Source organism: Lepisma saccharinum, chromosome 30, assembly GCF_977018435.1.
Source record: "Lepisma saccharinum chromosome 30, izLepSacc3.1, whole genome shotgun sequence".
NCBI lineage: Eukaryota > Metazoa > Arthropoda > Insecta > Zygentoma > Lepismatidae > Lepisma > Lepisma saccharinum.
Genome location: NC_139258.1, coordinates 3452760 through 3480077, shown reverse-complemented (window position 1 = coordinate 3480077; position 27318 = coordinate 3452760). Strand labels below are relative to the sequence as shown.

The following is a 27318-nucleotide window of genomic DNA, read 5'->3' as shown; positions in this document are numbered from 1 at the left end:
GAACAAGTAATTTCAATTAAGTATGCATAAATATTACCAAATGTAAATGTACAGGGTGCGGCAGAAATAACTCCCGGATTTCATATGTAAATAACAAAGCAACGATAGATGTTATGCAAAATTTTATTTCACAGTTGGAAAGAACAAGGTTTACCATTTTGTTTAAAATATGTATTGGGATATTACTCTCGCATTTACCGCTACCTGATGCGGGCAAATCGGGTTGTGGCCTTGAGTAGCTTCCTGCAGCAGGAATTGAACCAACGTAGCAATTTAGCTGTGTGGTTCCAACAGGATGGTGCCACAGCATGCGTATCGATGAACGTGCTATGTGAAATATTTCCAGGGTGTCTGATCTCACTACAATGAGGTGACATTCCATGGCCAGCTCATTCCCCGAATCTCGCACCCTGAGACTTCTATTTGGGAGGGTACCTAAAGGCTAAAGTTTACAAAGGAAAGCCAAGGATGACCAATGAACTGAAAGATGCTTTCTGACAGGAAATCACAACAATATCAACAGACATGAGTAGGAGGGTAATGCAGTACTTCAGGGCGAGACTTCAGACTGTGCACATTCGGCATTTGGACGACGTCACTTTCAAAACAGTGAACTAATGTCACAAAATGGTGACGTGGCAATTTTTTACATATTGTTCATTGTAACTGTACAACACAGTGGTCCATTTTGTTATTCGCAAATGTGCAACACAATGGTAAACTTTGTTCTTTCCAACTGTGAAATGAAACTTTGCATAATATCTATCGTTGCTTTGTTATTTAGATATGAAATCAGAGTGTTATTTCTGCCACACCCTGTATTTCATCCTGGAACAATCACACATTACTACTTGGTTGCTCTTCAAATACATCTCAAAAATCCTTTGCTTTATAAAGATTTTCTTCTTTTCCTTGCCTTTAAATGCTTTTATGTGATCCATATCATCCGACACACAAATAGATAAAAAAAAGGATCTGACGCACAAATAGAAAAAAAAGCAGCAAGTACAATTCTGAATTTCCCACATGCAGTAATACTTAAGACTAAACTGAAGTTATTGTGCTTTAGTTTCACAATCGAATGTGCCACCTGATTTGTTCTCATTTACTCATGGATAGCCTCTATATGTTGGTTCTAAAGTAAGTGGTTACCATTGCAGTGGACCTGAGAACTATAGCTCTATGGCCCTATTAAACAATATCACCCTGACATGTGGAAGAAGGAAACAGCTTTTAAGGGTATTGAAGCAACAATATTTATGATTATTCACTATATACAGTGAAACCCCGATTTTACATTTTTCTGCAATAAACAAACTTGATGGTCCAACGAAAGCAAAACGTCATAAAATTTTCCTCGATTTGACATTTCCCCATATTATAGGTTTTCTCAGCTTGGTTCCCTGAAAAACGTAAAATCGAAGTTTCACTGTATTTATATCCAATGATCCTTATACGTTAAAAAATACACATTTTTCTCAAATTCAACAGAAAATTACTTCAAATCCCTAAAGGTACAGGGTGTTCAAAAAGTTACGCAACCTTATGGGAAAACATTTCTTATTACATTTTTTACATTAAGTGCTGGAAGTGACTGCCGTTTTGTTCTTCACACAAGTCGATACGATGAACCATGTTGAAAACCCTTTTCATTGTTGTCTGTGAGATCTTACCAACACAGCTACGCCGGAATACTGTGCGGATGAATAATTTAGACGGAGTCCTTAAGATAACCCCACAAGAGGAAGTCTGGAGGAGATAACCATATAATCTCATTACTAATTTCCAATCTCCAATAGATTATTAAGATTTCTTGTTTCGTTATAGGTGCTGAATAACCAGCATAAGGTTGCGTCACTTTTTGAACACGCTGTATAACTTAGTTTAATTAATCAAAGGACACAGACACTTTGTGTGGAAAATATTTATTTTTGTAACAATATTTTATTTAACATTATGAAAATATACATATGTTCTTCAATGACTTTCAACATGGTACTCTTTACACGTAATACAAGAACAAAAGTAGTGTGCGTGTACAGTCACGTTTCTCAGTAAAACAGAATGCTATACCAGTAACATCTCACAGCTTGTGCGAGTATGACCCTGGCAATAAAATGGATAGGAAGTGACACAGACTTCCTTAAGCGGCTGTGTCTGCCTCATCCCCACAAACAAGTAGAAAAATAATATATCCAGGTATCTATCATTATGAATTACGTCCAGAAGGTGAAAATTGTGAAATTTTGCAAGTAATCAGAACCATAGGAGCAACTTGAGTTTTATGTGAGAAAGGTTGGCTGGCAAATTGAAGTTTCTCGTACACTGTCCCAACCAGTGGCATATTCCCATATTTTATCTGGTACAAGTTGCCGAAAAAAATTCAAGTTGTAACATTTCTGTTTTTGTTTCACCTCCATGCCTGCATTTGTGTTTCATTTCTACTATATCTAATTAATATATAGAATAAATAAGAATTGTTGTCGTAAACCAGGTCAAATATTCAGAAAACGCCACTGGTCCCAGGATCTGTTTCCAATGCCCAACCATGAAAAAGTTAGTCAAATTCAGGTTGGAAAATGACTTTTTTCCTGTCAAGATCTCTTCAGGACAATGATGTAAATTCTAGTGTAAAATAAATTATGTGCGACAGTATGGTTCAAATTACTTACACCTCTTACTTCTTAACTCAATGCATTTTTGTAAAAAAAATCTGTATAAAGTGACTATTGTAAATGAAAAAAATTAGGAATGTGTAGTAAATAGAATAACGATGCTACACGAAAAAGTGAGCGAGTTTATATTTGTTTTTTTTTTGGGGGGGGGATTCTTTATTATAATCCTCTCCTCCAACAATAGTATGATACAGCACCAAAATTGTTATCACAGGTATTAAAAACTGGATTTCATTCACAAAATTTGAAATACTCATCATCCTAAAAATCAAAGCATATATTGAAAACTACGTAAAACAGAAGTGGTTATCTTCATTTTTTATTAATATTATTTAGAATATGCACTTGTTTTCAATAATTACACAGTTTTTATAAAAATACGTGGGTTAAGTCATAAGTCATGGCAACTATATAACACTAAAAATCTAAGATCTTCGTTTGAAAGTGTATGGAATGTACTTTCGAAAGAAGCCACCAGATGTTGTATGAGAATAAAGGTGGGGTAATAAGCACGCACCCAAGTTCAGTCGATGAGTGACAGAGTTCGATAATGGAGGTCATGAAGCAGGAGCAACGTTCGTATGTTAAAATAGCAGTTCTCCGCAGCAGAAATGCACGGGAATGCAATACAGAGCTACGGTACAGCGCCTTGAATAACGTAGTGTGGAAAACAACCCAAGAAACTGGTTCCCAAGACGGATGAGAACATAGACGGCAGTGCGATCAGAATCGGTGCTAATTTTCTTATGGCGCTTTGGTGCACAATATCCCTAAAGAAAGACACTCATTGCATCGTGCATGCGCGAACAACAAACCATGGCAACACGTTGCAAGCTATTGAGGAAATGGCCCAGTTTTAGCGACACACAAGCGACAAAGTGACACGTGTGGCTTATCGTGTCGCCTAGATCTGTTGCTCGCACAATTAGCAGCAAACGCTTGCTAATAGACTGAAGTGCTGCTTCAAGGCTGTCGCTTGTCTAGTTGGGAACTCCCCCTGTAGCGCATCACTTCTGTCTGACCACTCTTCCTGTAAGGAGCTTTCCGACCGAAGTAACAAGTAGCATGCTAATACGACATATGAACGTGTCGTTTACTGTTTCGACCCTCATGCGCAATGAATGCTATTTAGTCTGGAAGTGTCTGTGTCACTGGTCACATCAACATACCGTGTCGCTTGTCCCATTGGTCTGAAAGTTTCCTTACACTCATGTCGATGGCATTAAGGACGTTTTGTGGGTTTCACCTTGTCGTTTCATGCAATCATCATTATCATCATTGCCGCGATTAGTTTAAAGCGGAAGAAAAGAGACAGTAAATATCAAAAATACAAATGCTTCAGTGTGTATATCTTTAAAAGAAATGATGATAATAATAAACCTAATTCATACACAAAAATTTAGTTACCAAGAGCATACCATGCGTATTTTTTCTCCCGTATTATTAATGAAAGTATAACGATAACAGGATGTGGTCGACTGTCTAGAATGTTCGTTAATATCTTCGCGACCACTGTACTAAATATCATATCCATTATCACACTCATAGAAATTCTTCACGTAAAAGAATCAGACGTTGCAGCGAAAACTCCATTTACTTCCATTATAAGCAGCCGAATACCAAGCACTGAGACCAACACCAGCGCCTCTAGCGGTATCACATTAGAGTGGAACCAGCCAGAGTGCCCAAAACCGTGCAGTTTTCCACACTACGTTATTCAAGATGCTGTAGCTACGGGAAGCACTGTGTGCATGCCATGCCCTATCGAACAGTGGTGAGGTGGGTGGAGGCCTTCAAAGGGGCAGTGTGTCAACTGCCAATCTGCCTCATACTAAAACACTATTCTCCAACGTCCTGTGTTCTGCCTCTTCCCTACGACAGTCTCCTGCATCCAGACTTCATCTGGTGGCTTCATTCAAAGGTTCATTCCATACACTTTCAAACGTATATCTTAGATTTCACGTGTTGTCCCCTGTTCGCGAGAAAAAAAATAGTTGCCATGATTTATGACTTAACCCTCGTATATACAGGGTGTCCCAAAAATAAGCAGCATAACTTCACGAATGTGTTCCTCATATGTAAACAATGAAAATAGTTTCTTGAGTGGACATTGTTGAGACCATGTACACAAATCAGATGTATGGTTTGGCAGATGGCAATACTGTAGAGCAGGGGTTTCCAACTGGCGGCCCGCGGGCCGCATGTGGCCCCCGTTGCCTTTTTCTGCGGCCCGCGAAGCCAGTTCGCAAAATACATTAATTTTATTTATTTTTATTAAAATACGTTCTATTTTTACTGAGGGAACGGATGCTCTGTGAAGAAATACAATATCACAGGTAGAATTGATTTTGCAGTCAATAATGATCATCAGAAGAATCTAAAGTGACATAACTTTCTCTTCACACCATGCATTCCATCCCTTCGCTATGTGGAATGAACTCGCCTGCTTCCGCGAAGGCTTCACTCTTCGTGTTCAGAAACAAACTGCAGAGAGGCGCTATAGAGATCTGTTTTACTACGCAGGAAGTACGAAGAGATTTCCAGTGTTCCAACTCGGATTATACTGTGACTGATTGTTAAAGTTTGTTCAAATATCGAAATGAGCAATATCTCCTAAAAACGTAAGATTGAAAATTAAAATAGCTTCTCTCCAACTTGAATTGCGTGATTTGGAAGGCGATGTGTTCCTTCAAACTAGGCAAGAAAAGGGACGCTTTCAAACCTTCGTAGTTTTGGGCAAAGAATGACCGATGTTCGGCAGCACATACACGTGTGAAAGTGTTTCTTTCTTCATCAAGAACCGCTACAGAAGCAGACTGGCAGATTCTTCACTGCTTCACCTTCTGAGACTTTCAAATACAACTTTAATAAAAGAAGCAGATCGGGCTCAATTTTCACATTGAACACCTTATTTGTATGGTGTGTCTTTAATTTCTTTCAATTCATCAATAAGTATTGGGTTTTTGTGAAATAAATTGTAATTATACAATTTTGATTTGTAATTCTATTGTTTTATTGCCTCATTTTAGAAATTTAGGTCATGAGAAAGTACTACATTTTCAGTTCAGTACTTACAATTTTTATAATTTTTAATCCACCCCCCAAAATGCGGCCCACCTATCAACTGCTGGATATAATTTTGGCCCTCGGACCTTTTGAAGTTGGAAACCACTGCTGTAGAGACAGGAATTCGGGAGCGTGTTCACAGGGCCATGTAACGTAAATGTGCAGCCAATCTTGAGGCAGGAGGGACATTTTGAGCAACTCCTGTAGGGTTTTGTGAAGTACTCAGTGTTAGACCACCTGTAGGAGACAAAGACATTCTGCCTCACAAGCCTATAACTTGGAAACAAAGCATTTCTGGATCTATGTTTATCTATTTTCATTGTTTACAAACGAGGAGCACATTCCTGAAGTTATTCTGCTTATGTTTGGAACACCCTGTACACAATTTTTTTCAGTTGATTGCGCAGATTGTACAAGGTGAAAGCAATATGTTTAGGTCTTCAGTCTTGTTGTGGAGCACTTCCAGGTCATCTCAATATTTTACACACTCTCTAGCAGAAGAGCGATTCCTTGACCACCCCCAATACATGCTGAGCCAATGGCATACTTCGCCTTCCTCCTCCTAGAACAAAAGAACCAGTGAAAATTAATACAGACTCTAACATATAAATTTACATTACTACTAGTTAGGTTAGGGTTGAGCCAATGTATCGATAATGAACAGTATTGGTTGGATTCTATTAACCAATACCCTTCCAGTGTTTTGGTCTTTCGCAGGCTTCACACAAATGCCACGCGGAACTTTCGCAGTCTGGAAATTATGCAAAATTTGAAGTTTCAATTTAATTTTGTACCAGTTTTGTGTGGAAAAACTGTATTTTGTGATTATATCGATTTTAATATTCTGATGTAATGATTCAATATTTTGAAGCAAATCTCTAGTAAACTGATGCTTATAATCTGATTGTAATACTTACAGATTAATATTAATAAATATTTTGCACAAATTTTAATTACAGTGGACTCTTTTATGACAATCAGTTTTTGTCACCTACGTTTTCGTTATTTTATATTTTTCTGTAACCTTCGTATCCTCTTGAAGCTTCGGCAGAAAAACACCACGTTTCTGAACCTTTTGTGTTTCTCTGCTTTTGTCGACTTTTCCCCCTTTCGGTCGTAGGAGCTCGGAACCAACAATGTGCTGTGATAAATCTTTCACTGTTTCTGAGCGACTTTTGTGCATTTGGCGACGGAAAGTCAACTTGGGAGGCCAATTACTGAAGGAACATGTTACGTACCGGATGAGGGTAGAACTATTCTTTTCACCCCATTCTAACGCAACACGTGTGCTTGAAGAAGCTGGACCAGGCAAAAAATGGACGCTTGACCACCAACGTCGTAACTTCAGATTCCCGCGCCTAAAAGTCAGTCCGTTGTATTCGAAGTTTCAAGCTGTCTTTATATAGTGGCAGAATGAACAAACAAGTACAGTCTACCGCCAGTTTTTGAACCGACAACACCTCTGCGACAGTCGGAGTAAAGATTCGGGACTTTGTCTTTTTTCTACCGCGCCGTGTATTTTAACCTGCGTGAGTGAGTGACAGTGACTAGTTGTACGAATACGCCGTGTTAATTTGTGACCTGTGCACTGGATTCGGGTTATTCGTTTTGTGACGAGGAACATTAATACCACAATGGCGGGCTAATCACGAGAGAAGGAGGGCCATGGGTCTTCCTAGCCTGCATGAAGCCGACAACGCAGCAGATCATCGCTCAGCGTCGCGACGTCACACCACTAAAATGCCACATCGCCACAAACGACGCCCACAGCCCAATTAGAAGTCATGAAATGATACCGCCGAAAGCCGCCAGTCGAGATGCCGACGCCCGACGAGAATTCTACGGAGAGAGAAAGAGAGAGAGAGAGAGAGAGAGAGAAATTGGAAGATGAAGCGACACCAGCCCACACTTAGATCTACCGTCTAGAAGAGAAGATTGAGATAATGAAGCGACACCTACTGCGTCTTGAGACGACGCCGACGTCCCGCGTGAGATTAGCAGCGAGAATCCACGAGTACCCCCGGTAAAGGAACTTCGCCCGTTTTCGCCGTCCCCCCATAGAGAGAGAGAGAGACGATGCGAAGCAATTAATCGCTCCATTACGAGGCCGACAAGATGATCGCCGTGATGTTGAAGCGTAAAAGGAAGGTGTGTCCCAGAAGATTGCGAAGTGCCGCTACAAAGAAGTAGCATGGGGAAGTGTTAGTGTCGCAAAGAGGACCGCGGGTTAACGTCACGCCGCCATTTAGAGGACTACAATAAACGTCGCTGAAACGTCTAGAACGCCGAGATGGTATAGTATACTACTGTTAATTTTCTATATGTGTGAGTGATCATCTACCCAAGCCTCCAAAGATCGGCCGTCGGACGAAAAGATACCAGTATTTAAAATTAAAAGTCGCGAAGGTATTGATTATAATTATTTCTCGCCAGCATCATCTAAATTCCACGACAATTGTTAATTCGGAAGAGATATTCACAGCATACTGTTGTTTTTCCACGCTCTGCGCCGAGCTGTTGAGTAATAATGTTTATTTATGTTACCTTATATGCTTTACTCGGTAAATATTTGATTAAAACTGCGTAAATCGTGTATCTCTTGCAGAGATCACCTCTCAAGTTTGCTAAGTGAGGAAGTAAGTTAACTTCGTGCAATTTTTAATATATTCATACATAAGTGTCTTCACTTTTTATTCTGTAAACATGTGTGCCTTGCAGTTGATATCTAAGCCTAATGTTATTGAAGTTCCAAGGCGCATTAGTGATAATTCTACCACAATTATTTAAATGTCTAAATACATTGCAAGAATAAAAAGTTTACGTGTCATGCCCGTTGGCAGAATGTATTGAGCACGCGCAGATGAAAGTTTAGTATCTTTAATTCTAAGCAAATTAACGTCTTCGGGCGCAGTTTAATATTCATAAGAAAAACTAAATATCACATGGTGTCTAAAAAAGGGCCAATGTATTTATGTTAATGTAATTATTCCCCTGCGGTATGAGAGAGTGTGTGAATGCTTGAATGATAGTGAGGGGTTGTGTAATCTGTCTATTTTTGTGTGTTATATAATATACATTTTTGTTATCTAGGTTTGACTACGATTTGCGTTTATACAAATAGTATACTAATCCTCATAACTGTTGGTATTTATGTTTTAGTTCAACGTTAAGTCAGCAAAGCATTTCTGCTGGCTAACATCAATCATTATTATTATCTACGTCATTATTATTATTATTATTGATTATTATTATTATTATTCAACGTCACTTTATGCACGAGTCGGCTATTCGTCGGGGGTAAAAACCGATCCGGTCACACGTACCCTGGAATCAAAACCGTTAGCTGGGCCCGACACCTAGGAAGGGGACTTCGGTCTCTGGACTAAGTGTCAGACAGAGGTCATGTACTTAAAGGTCCCGGTGAGAATTTGGCATCCCGATCAGGGACCGGTCTATCTTTTACCCTCGTCGAGGGAAGTACATTTTCATTTTTTAATTGATAGATAGCGTGAGGATTTTTTTCATTGCTTTGGAAAAACTTTTATTGGGTATTTTGTGTTTACATGTATTCTTGTGGCGTTTTTATTATTTTTTTGTGTCATTTAGTATTTTGAGTTTGCGTTATTCATTCTTGGCGCGTATTTGATTAACGTAAAGGGCAATTAAGTAGGCGAATATCGGCAAGGGCGAATTTTCTAGGAATTATTTCATGCAAATTTAGTGGCGACTTTCTTTTGTGTGTGTGCGCGTAGGCTTCTTTTGTAGGTAGCAGAAAAGGGGACCCGTCGTGCCCTCCTCTCTGCACTTTTGATAGTTATTTGTTTGTATTGTTTTTCTGTAGTGCGTTTCATGTTTTTGAAGTGTAGACTTATTTTCTGACAACCTCAGGACATAGTGAGTGCTTTTAAGAATCTAATGAAATTGAGAAGTGGTAAAATTATTTACGGAAACATGAGCGAAGCACGGAATTGTGTAATTTGTGGGATTGAAATCCCATTAGGTGTAATAGACCCGTTGAACGAAGCGCAGCCGCGTTGTAGTAATTGTGTTATTTCGTCAGGAATGTCAGGACACGGGGGCTTAGTTGTAAATACTGAATCCACGCCGGCTTCTCAAGACCTGAATCAGCTGACCGCTACTCCCCCTTCCCCGGAAGAAGCCATCCCAGCCGCTGACGAGTTGAAGAATAACACCGGCACCAATGACCAAGTTTTTGAAATGCTACGGCAATTGTTGCAAGCGGAACACGCGAAACTGGAAGGGAGGCTCCATGAGAGGATAAATGCAGCTAATGTGAAAACGCAAGCGCGAATCGAAGAACTTGAGATCCGATTTCAGGAAGTGGTGCGTGTTTCGGCTGAACAAATAACTGAACGTTTTTCCACGCGCTTGCAAGACAATGAAAAGAAACTCGACGCAGAAGTCGCTCGCTTGGATTCCCGTGTTGATGACCAGGACCAGCAGTTGGCAACGCTGTCGCGACGGACAGACCAGACGGACCAGGATTTGGCAGTATTGAGGAAATCCTCGGCGCAGCTTGAGGCTACCTGTCACCAAAACTCCGAATGTTTGAGAGAGTGCGTGGCGAAAACAATAGGCGAGGTTGATGACCATTCCCAAAAGATACAGGCTTTGGAAAAAAGAATGGGCAGTTTGGACCTTTCTCACCCTCAGAGACGAGAAACGACCACGGCTACGAGGACGAACCCAGGTACTTCGACCACCAGCAATAACGAGGACCCTTTGCCTGAATTGAAAAGTATCAATGAGCTAGCGGTAAATGAGAGTTTCCCCGGTTTACCCACTCGACTAGCGACCACCAGCAGCGAAGGTCATTATTCGGCATCCACAATTGCGAGAACAGCTATTTTTCCTCTTGAATATAAAACCCATTTCAAAAGATTCAACGGGGCTGATCGGGTTTTACCGTCTGCATTTTTGGATGGATTTGAAACTACCTCAGAGGAGCTGTCCTTAGGGGATAATGAAAGGATCCTGGTTTTGCGAGGCTTAATGGAAGACCGAGGGCCACAGTTCACCAGCAGTGTCTGGAAAGATATCCTTCATGCTTACGGTGTGAAACCCCTCTGGACACCGTCTTACAGGCCGCAGGCGAACCAGGTGGAGCAGATGCACTGCGAGATGAAGCGACTGCTGCGAGTGTTCTGTCACGGTAACCACCAGGAATGGAGCAAGCATGTCACTTCTGTTGTACTTTTACTCAACAACACGGAGTCCGACAGGTTAGGATTTACACCCGCAGAGCTTCACTTCGGAAGTGTCCAACGAGGAGATGTGATACGTCACTTCGGGTTACAGGAGGATGACCGCGACCCGAAGGTCAGTGACAAAATCATGATGGCCGTAGAGCGTGCCAAGAGCGCCAGGAGAAAGGCGAATGAAAAGGCGATGCGAACCGGCGCTGAGATCAATCAAGGAGATCTCGTGTTTGTAAAGAACCACGGCCTGAGCTCGCAGGTCGAAGGAAAAATAAAGAAGTTATTTTTCATGTACGATGGACCATATCTCTCTAAGGGCAAACCTGCAATGAACATCTTGGATCTTGATGATTGCGTAACAGGAAAACATCTCGCGCCGCAGCACGTGGAGAATTGCAAACGATGGAACTGCTCTGAAGAGAAACGGGAAGTTTGGATGAAAAGGTATCGCGAAATCTGCAATTTGCCATTGGGCACTTAAGAGACATAGTGAAGGGAAGGTACAATTTGATTTGTTTTGTGTTTTTATTTATATGTCACTTATTTCTATATTATTAACTTCATTGCTATTTTTCAACATTATGTATTTTTGTATTATGTATTATTTGAGCCCTGTTTACTTGTGTATTATTATTGTGAATCATCAAGGAATTTTTGTGTGAAATTTTATATACAGGGTGCTCACATAAAAAAATATTTTTTATGTATAGATTTATATACAGGGTGTTTCAAAAAAGTATTCATATACAGGGTGTTTTGAAAAAATATGTAACCTTCAAAAATCTCCCCAGCCGAGAGCGATTTTTAGGCCTACAATTTTTTTTGAAGTTAGGGGGGGCGAGATATGACAATCAGTTTTTGTCACCTACGTTTTCGTTATTTTATATTTTTCTGTAACCTTCGTATCCTCTTGAAGCTTCGGCAGAAAAACACCACGTTTCTGAACCTTTTGTGTTTCTCTGCTTTTGTCGACTTTTCCTCCTTTCGGTCGTAGGAGCTCGGAACCAACAATGTGCTGTGATAAATCTTTCACTGTTTCTGAGCGACTTTTGTGCATTTGGCGACGGAAAGTCAACTTGGGAGGCCAATTACTGAAGGAACATGTTACGTACCGGATGAGGGTAGAACTATTCTTTTCACCCCATTCTAACGCAACACGTGTGCTTGAAGAAGCTGGACCAGGCAAAAAATGGACGCTTGACCATCAACGTCGTAACTTCAGATTCCCGCGCCTAAAAGTCAGTCCGTTGTATTCGAAGTTTCAAGCTGTCTTTATATAGTGACAGAATGAACAAACAAGTACAGTCTACCGCCAGTTTTTGAACCGACAACACCTCTGCGACAGTCGGAGTAAAGATTTGGGACTTTGTCTTTTTTCTACCGCGCCGTGTATTTTAACCTGCGTGAGTGAGTGACAGTGACTAGTTGTACGAATACGCCGTGTTAATTTGTGACCTGTGCACTGGATTCGGGTTATTCGTTTTGTGACGAGGAACATTAATACCACAATGGCGGGCTAATCACGAGAGAAGGAGGGCCATGGGTCTTCCTAGCCTGCATGAAGCCGACAACGCAGCAGATCATCGCTCAGCGTCGCGACGTCACACCACTAAAACGCCACATCGCCACAAACGACGCCCACAGCCCAATTAGAAGTCATGAAATGATACCGCCGAAAGCCGCCAGTCGAGACGCCGACGCCCGACGAGAATTCTACGGAGAGAGAAAGAGAAATTGGAAGATGAAGCAACACCAGCCCACACTTAGATCTACCGTCTAGAAGAGAAGATTGAGATAATGAAGCGACACCTACTGCGTCTTGAGACGACGCCGACGTCCCGCGTGAGATTAGCAGCGAGAATCCACGAGTACCCCCGGTAAAGGAACTTCGCCCGTTTTCGCCGTCCCCCCATAGAGAGAGAGAGAGACGATGCGAAGCAATTAATCGCTCCATTACGAGGCCGACAAGATGATCGCCGTGATGTTGAAGCGTAAAAGGAAGGTGTGTCCCAGAAGATTGCGAAGTGCCGCTACAAAGAAGTAGCATGGGGAAGTGTTAGTGTCGCAAAGAGGACCGCGGGTTAACGTCACGCCGCCGTTTAGAGGACTACGATAAACGTCGCTGAAACGTCTAGAATGCCGAGATGGTATAGTATACTACTGTTAATTTTCTATATGTGTGAGTGATCATCTACCCAAGCCTCCAAAGATCGGCCGTCGGACGAAAAGATACCAGTATTTAAAATTAAAAGTCGCGAAGGTATTGATTATAATTATTTCTCGCCAGCATCATCTAAATTCCACGACAATTGTTAATTCGGAAGAGATATTCACAGCATACTGTTGTTTTTCCACGCTCTGCACCGAGCTGTTGAGTAATAATGTTTATTTATGTTACCTTATATGCTTTACTCGGTAAATATTTGATTAAAACTGCGTAAATCGTGTATCTCTTGCAGAGATCACCTCTCAAGTTTGCTAAGTGAGGAAGTAAGTTAACTTCGTGCAATTTTTAATATATTCATACATAAGTGTCTTCACTTTTTATTCTGTAAACATGTGTGCCTTGCAGTTGATATCTAAGCCTAATGTTATTGAAGTTCCAAGGCGCATTAGTGATAATTCTACCACAATTATTTAAATGTCTAAATACATTGCAAGAATAAAAAGTTTACGTGTCATGCCCGTTGGCAGAATGTATTGAGCACGCGCAGATGAAAGTTTAGTATCTTTAATTCTAAGCAAATTAACGTCTTCGGGCGCAGTTTAATATTCATAAGAAAAACTAAATATCACATGGTGTCTAAAAAAGGGCCAATGTATTTATGTTAATGTAATTATTCCCCTGCGGTATGAGAGAGTGTGTGAATGCTTGAATGATAGTGAGGGGTTGTGTAATCTGTCTATTTTTGTGTGTTATATAATATACATTTTTGTTATCTAGGTTTGACTATGATTTGCGTTTATACAAATAGTATACTAATCCTCATAACTGTTGGTATTTATGTTTTAGTTCAACGTTAAGTCAGCAAAGCATTTCTGCTGGCTAACATCAATCATTATTATTATCTACTTCATTATTATTATTATTATTGATTATTATTATTATTATTCAACGTCACTTTATGCACGAGTCGGCTATTCGTCGGGGGTAAAAACCGATCCGGTCACACGTACCCTGGAATCAAAACCGTTAGCTGGGCCCGACACCTAGGAAGGGGACTTCGGTCTCCGGACTAAGTGTCAGACAGAGGTCATGTACTAAAGGTCCCGGTGAGACTTTTAATACGAACTCCAAGGGGACACAAAAAATTTTGAATCATCCACAATTAGAATAAACAAACACTGTGCGATCTAAGTAGGGTTGCCAGATTTCGAAAATAAAAAAAAAACTGGACATATAGACATGGATATAGTTAAATTTAATTTTAAACATTACAAAATCAATTGCAGTTTAAAGCATTGTTAATGCCGAATTTTTAACTTTTTGACAAACTATATTAATATTTGAGTGAACAGTTGGCATCCTTTAAGATTTGATTTATTTATTTGGTGTTTTAAGTGCACTTTATGCACAGTAAGGCTAATCGGGACTGGACCTACAGTTTAAAGTGGGATCCGAACCACTATGTGCCTCTACCGTGTATCGATCCCGGGACACCTTGATTACAAGGCCGTCCATTATGAGGACGTTTGTTTAGAATAATCACTACTATAAGAACACTTTCTTTTTGGCATGACGAAATAAAAGAAAACGTTTTACATCACCTAAGCCCTGAATATTATCCACTCCACTCTGATTCCATTGACCAAGAAAAGAAACAAGTGATAGTGTATTAGAACCAGAACTGCCTTTGCCAGTCGTGAGTCGCTTCTTATTCGACATATCGACAATCGACAACGAGCAGTTCTACGCCAATGTTAATATGAGGATTGAGTGGTAAATGGTAATTGGTATCCAATTAGGTTAGTTATAAATTGTTATTTATATATATGGTAACTTTCTTATATCCGGAAAACGGATTTCTTCAAATTTACAGGAGAAACTACTTACCGAATGCAGTTTCTTTATAGTTGTGGAAGTTCGGGGAAGTGTTTTCTCGCATCGTTCATTGAATTTTGCCGGTAAATCATCTACTTTTCGATATAAATGTGTGACTGATGCATGAAAGCTGTTGCATCCACTTCCTTCCAGCCGGATGTTGCCTGTGTGTGATGACGTAATCACAGTCAATGCCGGTCAGTGTTCCCAAACACGTGTTTTTGTAACCGAAGAAGGTACGTTTCCGCAAATGGTTCGTGGTGCTATGCGAGAATGGTGTGGGGGGGGCTACGCATTTTTTTCTAAACCAATTTTTAACTATTCTAACCTAAATGTGACCCAACCTAACCTAACCTTACCGGAAATGGTTCGTGGGGCTGCGTAGGTATTTTTGGGTGACTGCCATTTTGCATGTTACCGAAGGCAAAAAGAAACTGAGAGAACTTACTTATTTGATATGCTGCAAATAGAGCATATTTCCGTGAAATAAGCCAAATGCCACCTTCAACAATATTTCTGAATGCAGAATACGTAAGTACGAATATTCAAATTAAATGAACTAGCAAATTTCAGCCGTTTTCCGGATATAAGAAATTTACCATATTTATATTTCTTGTTGTATAAAATGATTTTGAAATTTGAATTAGTTTTTTCTTTAGCTAACAACGGGACAAATGGGCATCCCGAGAACATTTTCCGGGACATCGGGACATTTCTTTAAAAAAAGGGGACAATCCTGTATATACGGGAGATCTGGCCCTAGGACCCTCGGTCTAAGGCATCATGCTTTGGTCTCCGACTACAAGACGTGCACAGGTTTGAGTCTCCAGGAGCAAGCGTAACAACTTTTCTCTTGAGATTTCGGCCTGTGTATGGGACCAGTGGCCATCCACCGTTGTGAGGAAATTGGGGAGCTGTAAATGTGTAACCTTACCCTGCCATGGAAACCTACAATGATGACAGGGAAGGCAGGATTTGTCATGTCACATGTCACCCAATTAACTGGTCAGATGATCTCCCACAGTGGCAGTTGTGAAGTAAGGCAGGCTGTTGTGCCATGGGTTATTATATTATTATTATTATTATTATAAACATGTATCATTAAAGATGATTTCAAGGGTAATACACTGCTGTTTGAATTACTGAGTAATTTGAATTATCCAAGTTCAAATTAGAGAGAGTCCACTGTATTACAATATTCAAGCACTGACACACAAAATTCAGACTGTACATTCAAACTTGGCATGGCACATCAACCAATACCGGCATAAGTAACTCAAAGGCCACCATTATTCTTTCTCCACGACAAAAAAAATAATTAAACACATGATAGTTACTTTTCCTTATATAATTTGCTACGGATGGGACCGATTAATCGGTACTCTATCGGTATCGGCCGATATAGGCATATCGGTTTATCGGTAAAATTTATTTGGATAATCTCCATGCACTACTTTCTAAAAAAGTAAATGTCTAAATATGCAACTTCTCTTTCACTGCAGTCACCTCGAAATACACATTTATTAAGGAGGTCAATGAACCTTTCAGGTTCTTCAAGGATCATTTCTGATTTTATATCGGATCGGTAGAATATCGTTTATCAGTATCGATAAATTTTATATCGGTATCGGCCAAAATTTCATATCGGCCCATCTCTATAATTTGCCTTCACATAAAATGTTTTTGACATGAAACAGCCCACGTAACCACAACTGTTGTGCCAACTGGTGTCTTCACATGGGAAAGATTGGGTTTACGTTGGTTGGCAAACTGAAGTTGGTCTTACGTTGCACCAACGATTGCCCAACTATCGAAAAGTGAGTCAAAATCAGTTTTAAAAATTATTTCTCCTGTTCAGACAACTTTCAAGAGTATGCTGTAAATTATAGTGTAAAATAAGTGACATGTAACAGTGTTTCTTGCAGTGGCGAAGCTAAGGCGTAAATACTGGGTAGACTGAAAAATCTGCTTATATTTTTTTTTTATACAGCAGGTCCATGCGTCGATTCTCGTTGGTCGCAAAAGTATCAATTACTCTTTCCTTGAAGCCTTGATCAATAGAAAGTTCTTTAACCAGTTTTTTTTTTTCAATGGCTATTGTACTGAGAGAACTTAATCTTTCATTTTTCATTGAATTACGGAGATAATTTTTTACTCTCTTGAGGGTCCTCATACTTCTTTCGGAGGAAGCTGTTGTAACAGGTAATGTCAAGACCAACTTGATAAGTTGTGTTACTTCTTTGTAGATTGTTTGAAGATCATTGCTAACTATGAATTTTAGAAGGTCTGCAGGAGGTAAATGCTTTTCTTCATCAGTATAGATATTCTTAAAATCATTTTCTAATCGTTCTTTGTTGAAAAATGGATATGTGGACAGAAGGTTACTTAATTTCATCACAGGAAAATGTAGTTTATATTCCCCAAAGCTATTTTGGTCTACCAATTCAACAAATTTTATCTTTTTCAAGATCTCCAAAACGTATTTCCAGTTGTACAGTCAGTGTGTCCAAGATTTCGTAGGTTAAGCATCTGAGAGCCACGAAGTCTTGTGCACTTACATTTATTTTACTGCAAATCCTCTTAGAGTTTTCAACACATAATTTCACAGTATTATATTTTTATAACATAAATACACTATGTGACACACACACAAACACAGGTGCGCATGCACTTGAAGTAAAATAACATTCAACAATGCAGCGTGTGAACGACGCACTTTGCACAAGAAGTCTAGAAGCACAACAGGTTGGTTCTGAGGCTAGCCACTTTTACCCAGCGAATCGGCAGTCCCCTCCCCTTACCCTCCCCTTCCACCTACGCAGAGCTCACACTGTAGCTGCCTTTTAACGCGAGGCTTTTCGTCAAAAGCCTCACAGTTCGGACCGAACGCGCTCTCCTCTTTCTGGCCTGACTGACGAGATATCTGGAAGGAGCGGTGGAACCAAACGTTCGGATTACATAGTTTAATTCGTTTTAATGAACTTTGATTGTTACAGGGTACAAGAACATTTTAAGTTCAACATTACTTGGGTAGGCTAGGCCTCAAAAGCCTCATAGGAGCTTCGCCACTGGTTTCTTGTGAAATATTTCAGTCACAGCACGTACTGGAAACAATATTTTGTTAAAGTAAAAGCTATTTTTAACTTGTAGTCACTCATGAGTCCTTTGTCAGCCACCATGGATGAATACAAAACAATTTTATCACCTTCAAAGTACTCTCCATGACACTTAATACCTTTGTCCAATCTGTGATTCCATTCTTGGAAACATTTTTTAAACTCATCTGTTGTGATGGCTGACAGCTCCTTCCTCGTTTTTTTCTCCACCTCTTCTACGTTATCAAATCGCTGTCCCTTCATGTTCCTCTTCATTCGGGGAAACACAAAAAAAGTCGCACGGAGTGAGGTCAGGTGAGTAAGGGGCATGGGGCAAGAGAGTCATGCTTCGGAACTCTTCTTTCAAAGCATGGCATGTTACCACTCGACACTCTTTTTGCTGGTCACTCAGATTCCGAGGCACAAATTTCGCAGAGACCGTTCTCATTCCCAAATCTTCAAATTCGCTGAACCAGGCTTCAAGATAGTCCAGATAACGTCCCCAGCCCTTCAATGGTCCGTCGTCGGTCGTCGAGCACAAGTTCACGAATTTTATCGACATTTTTGTCCGTTCTGGAAGTTGACGGGTGTCCAGAACGGGGTTTGTCATCAATCAACATGTCACCTTTCTTGAAACGAGAAAACCACTCGTACACTTCAGTTTTTCCCATAGCGCTGTCCTTGTACGCTGTGTTCAACATCACAACAGTTTCTGCAGCATTTTTCCCGAGCAGGAAACAAAATTTCACAGCCGCACACTGTTCTCTTACATCGGCCATCACAAAAAACGAGGTGCGAGTGAAACTGCTTTTACGAAAAAAAATCACCGTGACCAGAGACAACCTTCCCCGGCGAAGCCACTGGGTGCAGTGAACTCGCAACGAGTTGCTCGATGCTTGCCTGGCGGGAAAAATTCGTACTACGGAAGCTCCGCCCAGCGCAGCGTTATTCTGGTTTCTTTAGGGTACACACTCGTATGTGCAGACTAAATTCCATGAAAGGTGGAAAAGTAAGTAAACCTTAGAAAAGCTTTTTGTGAACCACTTGAAGGTAACTTGAAAACAATGACACCACACCCAGCTGGAATTTTCTACTGGTTCCAATTGAAATTTCAATTGGATTGAATTGGTTTCAATTGGAATGAATCTGATTTTATTGGAATGTATTGGTTTCAACCAATTGGTGAATTGTATTCAATTGTAATTTTGTACATATTGTAGAATCAATATGTTATAAATTCGTTTATTGACTCAAAGCATAGGTAGTTTAATCCTTGACACCACATTTCCTGTGATTTAGAAGTTCATTGGAAAAACATCACACTTGAACCGAATTTCTTCTGAATTCTAATGCATACTACTGAAGTCAGATTTAGCTTCCGAAATACCTAAGAAGAACTCTTTCTTAAGAACCAACTCAACCTTAAATCAGCTAGTAGTTAGAATAAATGTCCATATCAGTTCTTGTTTTTTTGCAAAATGGGATTTCCATGGTTAATCTTTTGTGTACGTAATGCAATTGGAAAAATGAGCAATCTTTTGATCAACTAAGTCGATCTCGACAGTGTTTTGTTTGTTTCCAAGTGTTGTGGGTCAGATTCTTTGTTTAACCTAATTTGTTGCTGTTTTCGCATGTATACAGGAAGAACAACATGCCAATTTATGACTGAAGCAGCATGTTTTTCGATTTTCTATAAGTGTGTTAAACACAATGAAGCTACAGAGTTAAAAATGTTCATATATTTGAAAAGTTTTTGTATGTGAAAGTTCTTTGTAAGTTACAAATTCCACATGCTTTCTCAATTGCATTTACAGTTGTATAGATAAGAATTTTTCATAAGCATTATACTGAAAACAATAAAATACTTTCCAATAGAAACCAATTCATTACAATTGACCAATCGGTTCCAACTGACCAATCAGTTCCAATTGGGCAATCGGTTCCAATAGTGTGTCTAAAAACTCATATTGGCTATCAGAACAAACTGGAAAAATTTCCAGCTGGGTATGAATGGGAAAGTGATTTGAACTGGAGTTAATATCTGGCCTCACAATAAATTTTACATATCAGAACACAAACCAATCTATACTATAAAAATAGCCAAAATTAATATTGTCCAACAGTATGTTCTTACATTGGGCCAACCAATCTTAGTACAGTTGGCCCAACGGTTACTTGGGAAGGCCTAAAAAAAAGAAGAACTTTCTGCATACAAATATCTCACCTCAGCTCGTGGACTAAGTGTGCAGTGATCCGTGATCCAGAAGCACCCAGCGGGTGACCGAGTGCAATTGCCCCTCCGTTGACATTCAGGATCTCGGAGTCGATTTTCAATTCTGTCTGGCAGGACAGGGTTTGAGCAGCAAAGGCTTCATTGATCTAGAAAAAAAAAAGAAATCATGACATTGTTGCACAGTAGACATTTTGTGAAAGGTGATTTTGCTTAATTTTTGTTATTTAGCATTGCAACTATACTTTATGGCTGCAGTGGCTCAGTCGATAATGCGTCTGACTACCATGCTATAGGTCCCGGGTTCGATCCCCGGCTGGTTCAAATCCGGGAACGGAAGCGGCCACCCAGCATCGAATGACATGGGTACCTGGGGGAAACCCTGGGGGTAAAGGCGGTCAGGGGCGTGATGCTGATCACATCACCCCCACTCACAACCGGATCAAGAAATTGTGGGCGTTACCCCACACACCCCCTATATGCCTTCATGGCGTGGTGCTAAGCACAGAGGAGCACTTTACTTTTTACCTTTCTTTACTATACTTTACAATGAATATATAGTCCATACGGTACGCATAGGATGAGCAGACCTTTACACAATTTTAAAATTGAATTTCCAGTCCTCAGCGCTCAACTGGGTTTCCATAATGTTATGTAACTTACGTTACAACAGTTAAAAGAGCACAACTTAATTTCTTAAAGTATTATTTCACTTTAAATAATCCGATACAAACTCATTTGCAACTTTTATCATAAGACATAACAAAAACGATTCAAAATCAACAACTATAAAAATATTAACATTCAGACAATGTTCTTAATCTCAATGACTCCCTGTTAATTTCATAAACATGTGTACAATAGAAATAAAATAAATACTGGTTATTTGTGAATGTAGAAGACAGTCTCAGCATTGCTTTTCTTACCGTTTTGACTAATCACGAAGATGAGAATCAGTAATGATATGATGAAATTTGATAAAGGGACAGTCGCAAATAACACTCTTGCGAGGCCAGGATTCAAACCTGGCATTGTAGCATGCTGTGCTAACTATTTTGTCATGGAGGTCGGCTTGTGAACAATGAATTTACATGAAAAGTGAGTGAGGTGCTATCATTGTAGGTACACATTTTACCCAGAAATTTTTAACCACACATTACCGTGAGTCCATTAAACAACTGAACGTGCTTAAAATCTTGAATAGCAACATATCATGTCCAAAAATAGCAACGACAAGAACTTTAAAATGATTAGATGTTAATACGAACGTCCGTAACTAGAAATCAACTTGTAATGAAAAAGTAAAAAAAAAAATGCACAGGAAAATTCAGTACAAAGAAATGCATACCTCAACCAAATCAATATCCTTCAGTTTCTTCCCAGACACTTTAAGGACCTTCTGGATGGCAGGAACAGGGCCAATCCCCATGATTGTGGGTTCCACTCCAGCGATGCCATACCCCACGAGCCTTGCCAAGGGCTTCAAGTTGTGCTGCTTACACGCCTCTTCGCTGGCGATGATCACTGATCCTGCACCGTCACAGATGCCCTGCAAAAATTCAGAACTTAATACACCTATTAAAATAGGAGCAATGAAATGTCCTATATTATACTGGCTGTTGAAAAATGATTGTTCGATTTTGTAAGACTTTATCTTCACCAATAATGAACAGAAATACATGATATTAGTATCATTTGAAAGAGGGATATTTGAAGTTTCACACAGACCTTAAATGCATTCAATGTGTGCCCCATGTATGGCAGGACAGATGTCTCATTCTTGCCAAGCCTTCTGAAGCATGTCTTGTGTGAATTTTCTGATTCTGGTTTGCCCCTGTCACTGGACCTCACAGTGAGCGATTTGCCTGTGGCGTTTCATCAAAGCCAATGCTTATGTTCCTCCACTTCCACAGACACTGCCAAAACTGCGAAGTTGTATCAATATTAGGGCTGAGCCGATACTGATGCCGATCTATCGGTATCGATTGGAATTCATCTACCGATACCATCCAATACTTTCAAGACATTTTGGTCTCTCACAAGGTATTATTATTAACACCCAGCCTCAAATCAATGGGTACCTGGGGGTAAAGTCAGCCAGAGCGTGGTGCATCCAAACTGGCCGAGATCGAGAATGTGTGGGGCCCTACCTCCACATCCCCTAAATAGAATGGTGTTATAAGCACGGAGAACTCTTTTTACCATTAATTTTTGTTCCTAATTCTCTACTGAGGCCTTCTGGGAATAATATACACTTCAAATCAAAATTAAATAAATAAATAATAACACAAAAGTTGCTGACCAATGCAGTTTATTAAGATTTAAAAACAGTTTCTTTCTTAAGTTCTTTGTCTGAGGAAGACCCTCACCTCATAGAGGGTAGAAATGATGCAAGTAAAGTGTTTTTAAATCTTAATAAACTGCTTTGGTGAGCAACTTTAGTGTTTTTAATATGGAAACAAGGCTTAATATTATTACCAAATAAATAATGAACCTCATGTTTTATGTAAAGGTAAAAAGGTAAAGTTCCTTCTGCATATAGCACTGTGTCATGAAGGCACATTCAGGAGATGTGTAGGTAGGGTCTCACACATTCTTGATCTTGGCCATTTTGGAAGTGATGTGATCAGCACCACAGGGACAACATGATTCTATGGAAAACTTTCTTATTGCTTCCCTAATTTTATTTTATCTATATATCGTTAGGTTTATCATGACGAGCCCGGAAGTTCAGGCATTTATTTTCATTAAAATAGGCAGGCAAAAAGGCATTTATAATGTGGAAAATAGGCACTAAAAATGAAAAAAAAGGCAAAATAAACCGAAAAAAGGCACATTTGGAAGTCGCTTACGTTTATCTATAATTTCTGGCAAAATGTTAAAATCTACATTGGGAAGAGCATTTCAATTTTCTCCGTCTTGATTGCACATAACTACAAGGTGCTTTTTAAGTTCTAAACATTCATTGATAGTCGTCTGTCAGAGAGAATGTTTTTCATAATAGAAAATGATCTTTCTACTTCGACAGAAGTTATTGGAGCATACATAAAACAAGCTAATGTAGCTGGACTGATTTTGGTAACAGCATTTTCACCTTTTAGAATATCACAAATTGTTTTCAATTGTTTCAAGTCCTCATTTGCACTCACTACCTATTTGCACTTTTCCGCAACAGCTCACCCCTTTTCTCCTGGCACTTCCATCATCTGCTGCATAGATTCCTCGAAGATTTTCATGGATGCTATAATTGTAATTGTCTCTGGCAATGCACCATAATGTGCAAAAGTAAACTTGAATAGCACGGGAGTTTTTTCACTTCACGAATTGAAGCCGCTTCATTTTCTGGAAGAGCATCCATCACCTCACTGATTTTTTGAAGGTTGTTAGCATAATATATAGCTGCTGATATCCAGGTTCCCTATCTCGTCAAGACTGGTTGCTGAGGTAAACTAAGCTCAATCGCAACTTCCTGAAATTTTCGGGTTCGAGAGGGAGATTTCAGAAATATCTTCTTTGTGTTCGAAATCAACATGTCCACTTCAGCAGTCAATCATGCACAAGAAATGTTAACCGAAAGGCAATATACTGACTCAGCATGAAATAATTTTTTCTCACACTTTTCTCCTTCAGCAATGTTGAAACATGTGTGAGTTCAATGTTACTTAAATAAGGCGAAAATTATTCACATAATAAACAGAAGAAAAATAAATGCCAACAACGTTTTTTGGGAGAAAAATAATTTATATACACATTTTTTTTAAAAAATGTCAAATTTCATTGAAAAAGGCAAAAAAAGGCTTTATAATTAAAAATAGGCAGTGGGGTCCCAAATAGGCAAAATGAAAAGGCTTCCAAAACATTCGAAACAACATAAGAAACGTATATCCGGAAAAATTTTATCAATATGTGCAGTAAATAAAAAGAGGCATTTTGCCAAACTTCCGGGCTCTAATCATGACAATGGAAAGATAAACAGTGGAACGTCGATTTCAAGTTTTTTCAGGGGTAAAGGTAAAAAAAAAAGGTAAAGTGTTCCCCTGTGCATAGCACCACGCCATGAAGGCGTATAGGGGGTGTGGGGGTAACGCCCCACACTTTCTTGATCCGGTCGTGTGTACCATGGTGAAAATGCATAGAATGCAGGAAAATGATATTAGGATTCCATTGTAATAATGATGGAAGAAAAATAATAAATAATTTTTACTTATCTGGAATTCAAACTCAGTATTCCTGTTTTCAGCCAAGGAAGACGAAACTACCTGGAGAGGAGGATTCCAAACGCGAGAGGGAAAGCAGGGAGAAGCACTTGCCAAACTACCCTGTGTTGTGTTTATTACCGCTTGCTGTGTTGTGGTTATGATGGCTCTTACAATTTGCAAGAAACCGTTTTGAAGTAGAACAACAGGAATTTGGACGTTTTGGCCCCTGTTGCACATTCTACAAAACACCTTTGTCAGGTCAGAACAGATACGGCCGGAGACTAAAGTTTGCATCCTCTTCCCAAAATAGTGGGCAAAAGGGGGGGGGGGACTCCAGATTTTTATATTTTTTCCATTGAAATTCGCCCCCTTCCCCTCGGTTCGGCATTCTGAATTGTACACGGTTGCTTGCCCTGATGTTTTAGCTGCAAAACAAAAGTTATCCAAAGTAGATTGCTCTCATAGTGCCAGAGTTCTCACGATTTTTCTCCAAAAAGTGTACAAATTTAAAATTCGAGCGGGAAAGCCTCGGCGAAACAGGGGTTACTTCCGTAAAACCTGCCCGGCGGTCTAAAGGTTTTAAGTAAATAACTTTCTGCACATGCAAACAGAACTTACAGATGCAGAACCAGCTGTGACTTTTCCATCCTTCTTGAAGACAGAAGGAAGTTTCGCCAGCCCTTCCATCGTGGTTTGTGGTTTCGGGTGTTCATCTGTATCCATGACAACCTCTTTCTTCTTGATTGTTAAGGTTATTGGAGCCATTTCTTCCTTGAAATAGCCATTGTCATTGGCTGTAAGAGAGACATCATTATCATTTGTTGCTGATCACAGCAATTCTATCTGTACGACTAGGGTTAATGTTAGAATGCAAGTTATCTAGAAACTAGCGATCAAGCAAAATTAAATGTGATAAGTTTTGATGTAAAAGCTAGTGATAATAGCTTTTTTTTATACTGATCGTATTTCATTATGCTTACAAGTGCTTCAGTTTTGGATATACTCACATTTCAGACCCATCGGGAGATGCGACGATGACAAAGCAAAATAATAAAAATATTGCTTTTTAAATATTTTAGGGGAAGAAGAAAAAATAAATCAGAATATTCGCACATTTGAGCAAAATTAGTCAGATAACACCATTAAACAGCTGGAAATACGCAAGAGATTTGCTAAGTTTAGCGCATAGAAAGGAGAGCCCAGTTCTACACCCCCTCTCCCCGTGCCCAACTGTCCCGCTGTGTTTCCGTTGAGTGCAATGGTGTCAGGCGGGCCAGCTCATCGCAGCAGGTCTGCGAATCCATGAGAGATCTTTTTTTTTTTTTTTTTCAGCCTGCTTGTTTACAAACATGGCAGGGTTTCTGTGACATCAAGATGAAACTTCTCAGAATGTTCAGCACTGTAAAGCATGCAACGCAACTTACACAGAATACATGATGAAAGTAATGATGCATAGAAAAAAAATATCAGTAAGCAAAATTATATATTTCCCCACGGTTAGTGCTGGAAAGAACTGAAAAAAAAGCAGTTCTGGATCCATTCTATTTTCTCCATAGTATTTCTTCTTTTAATTTTTTTGGATCCTGCGGTTCAAATATCGATTTTTGGGGAAAAAATGTTCTTGGTTTACAAAACACGAAGTACTTCTTGCTGTTTTGTGTTTACCATGCTTAGAAATGACAAGATTGATCAAGATTTTTGTTCTCGAGGTGATAGACATACTTACTCACACAGAACCTTTTCCCTAACATATCTTTCATTCACGCCAGGGATGGCCAAAAATATCAGGATTCCGGAAAATCTAAAAATCTTGATTCAAAATTTCTACTACCCGGATTTCGGAAGCAATCATAATTTCAGAGAAAAAAGTTTCACAATATTTCTAATTTTATGTAATTTTTTTTTTAAAGAATAGATTTAGCCATCTCTACTTCACACGTCATGTACGAACACTGCTATCATCATTATTAATGTAGGAATGCCCCCTCCCCCTTCCCCTTCCTGGGTTGAAAGATTGACCCTGACCTTTGGCAAGTCTTGCAATGACTATGTAAAAATGTCACGCTTCGCCACTGACCCATATATATGCAGGTTAGGTTATGCTAGGTTACAAAATTAATCAAACTAAGAATAAATGTTTGATGAAGGGAGTGTGTGTTCTCCTGAAACATCACATAAAAAATTGTTTATGTGCTTGTAAGAACCATAAACCACAAGAGAAGTAATTTGTACTAGGATGTAGAGGAATATTTAAATTGAGTAGTGAGTGTGAAATTTTGGGCGTCAGCACTTAGGCTATTTTCACCCGTCACACTATATGGAATCCAGCCACTTACCGTAAGTAAAATGTAACTTATATAACATGACTGTACCGTCGGAGGGCTGAAGTATTCTTACTTGGGTTAAAAGCTTAGGCTAAGGAGCACCCAGCACACACAAGGACAAAACACAGGACAACACAAACAGCCCTACAAGGATTATACTGGCTGTAGGCAGTGGCGTGCGCAAACTTTTCGAAGGGGAGGGGTTATGTATAGTTTTTCTTGGTAGTCAGCCCTCATTTTGTCATATTTCCCTACCTTTGACGTTCTTTTTTTTAGGAATACTGGGCGAAAGGGGGGGGGTCATAACCCCCATCAACCTCCCATTGGGCACGCCACTGGCTGTAGGTCCAGACACCACAGTCTCGTTAGTCTTCAAAATGCAGTCCAGGGTGTACTATGTGGAAGTGAGGTTGACAATTGGGTGTACTATGTGGAAGTGAGGTTGAAAATTGGGTGTACTACGTGGAA

The 27318-nt window shown here is 39.6% G+C and overlaps 1 protein-coding gene across 1 annotated transcript in view; it reads right to left on the bottom strand.

Moving 5' to 3' along the window:
- Window positions 1–1918: 1918 nt before the first annotated feature.
- LOC145981964 (3-ketoacyl-CoA thiolase, mitochondrial-like) overlaps window positions 1919–27318 on the bottom strand; it is a 44912-nt gene continuing 19512 nt past the window's right edge. The window contains exons 5-8 of the mRNA XM_083115471.1: window positions 25145–25320; window positions 21676–21876; window positions 20322–20476; window positions 1919–6303 (exon numbers count right to left, since the gene is read on the bottom strand). Coding sequence (XP_082971597.1) covers window positions 6222–6303; window positions 20322–20476; window positions 21676–21876; window positions 25145–25320 — 614 coding nt within the window. The 3' untranslated portion in view covers window positions 1919–6221. The remainder of the gene's footprint in view (window positions 6304–20321; window positions 20477–21675; window positions 21877–25144; window positions 25321–27318) is intronic.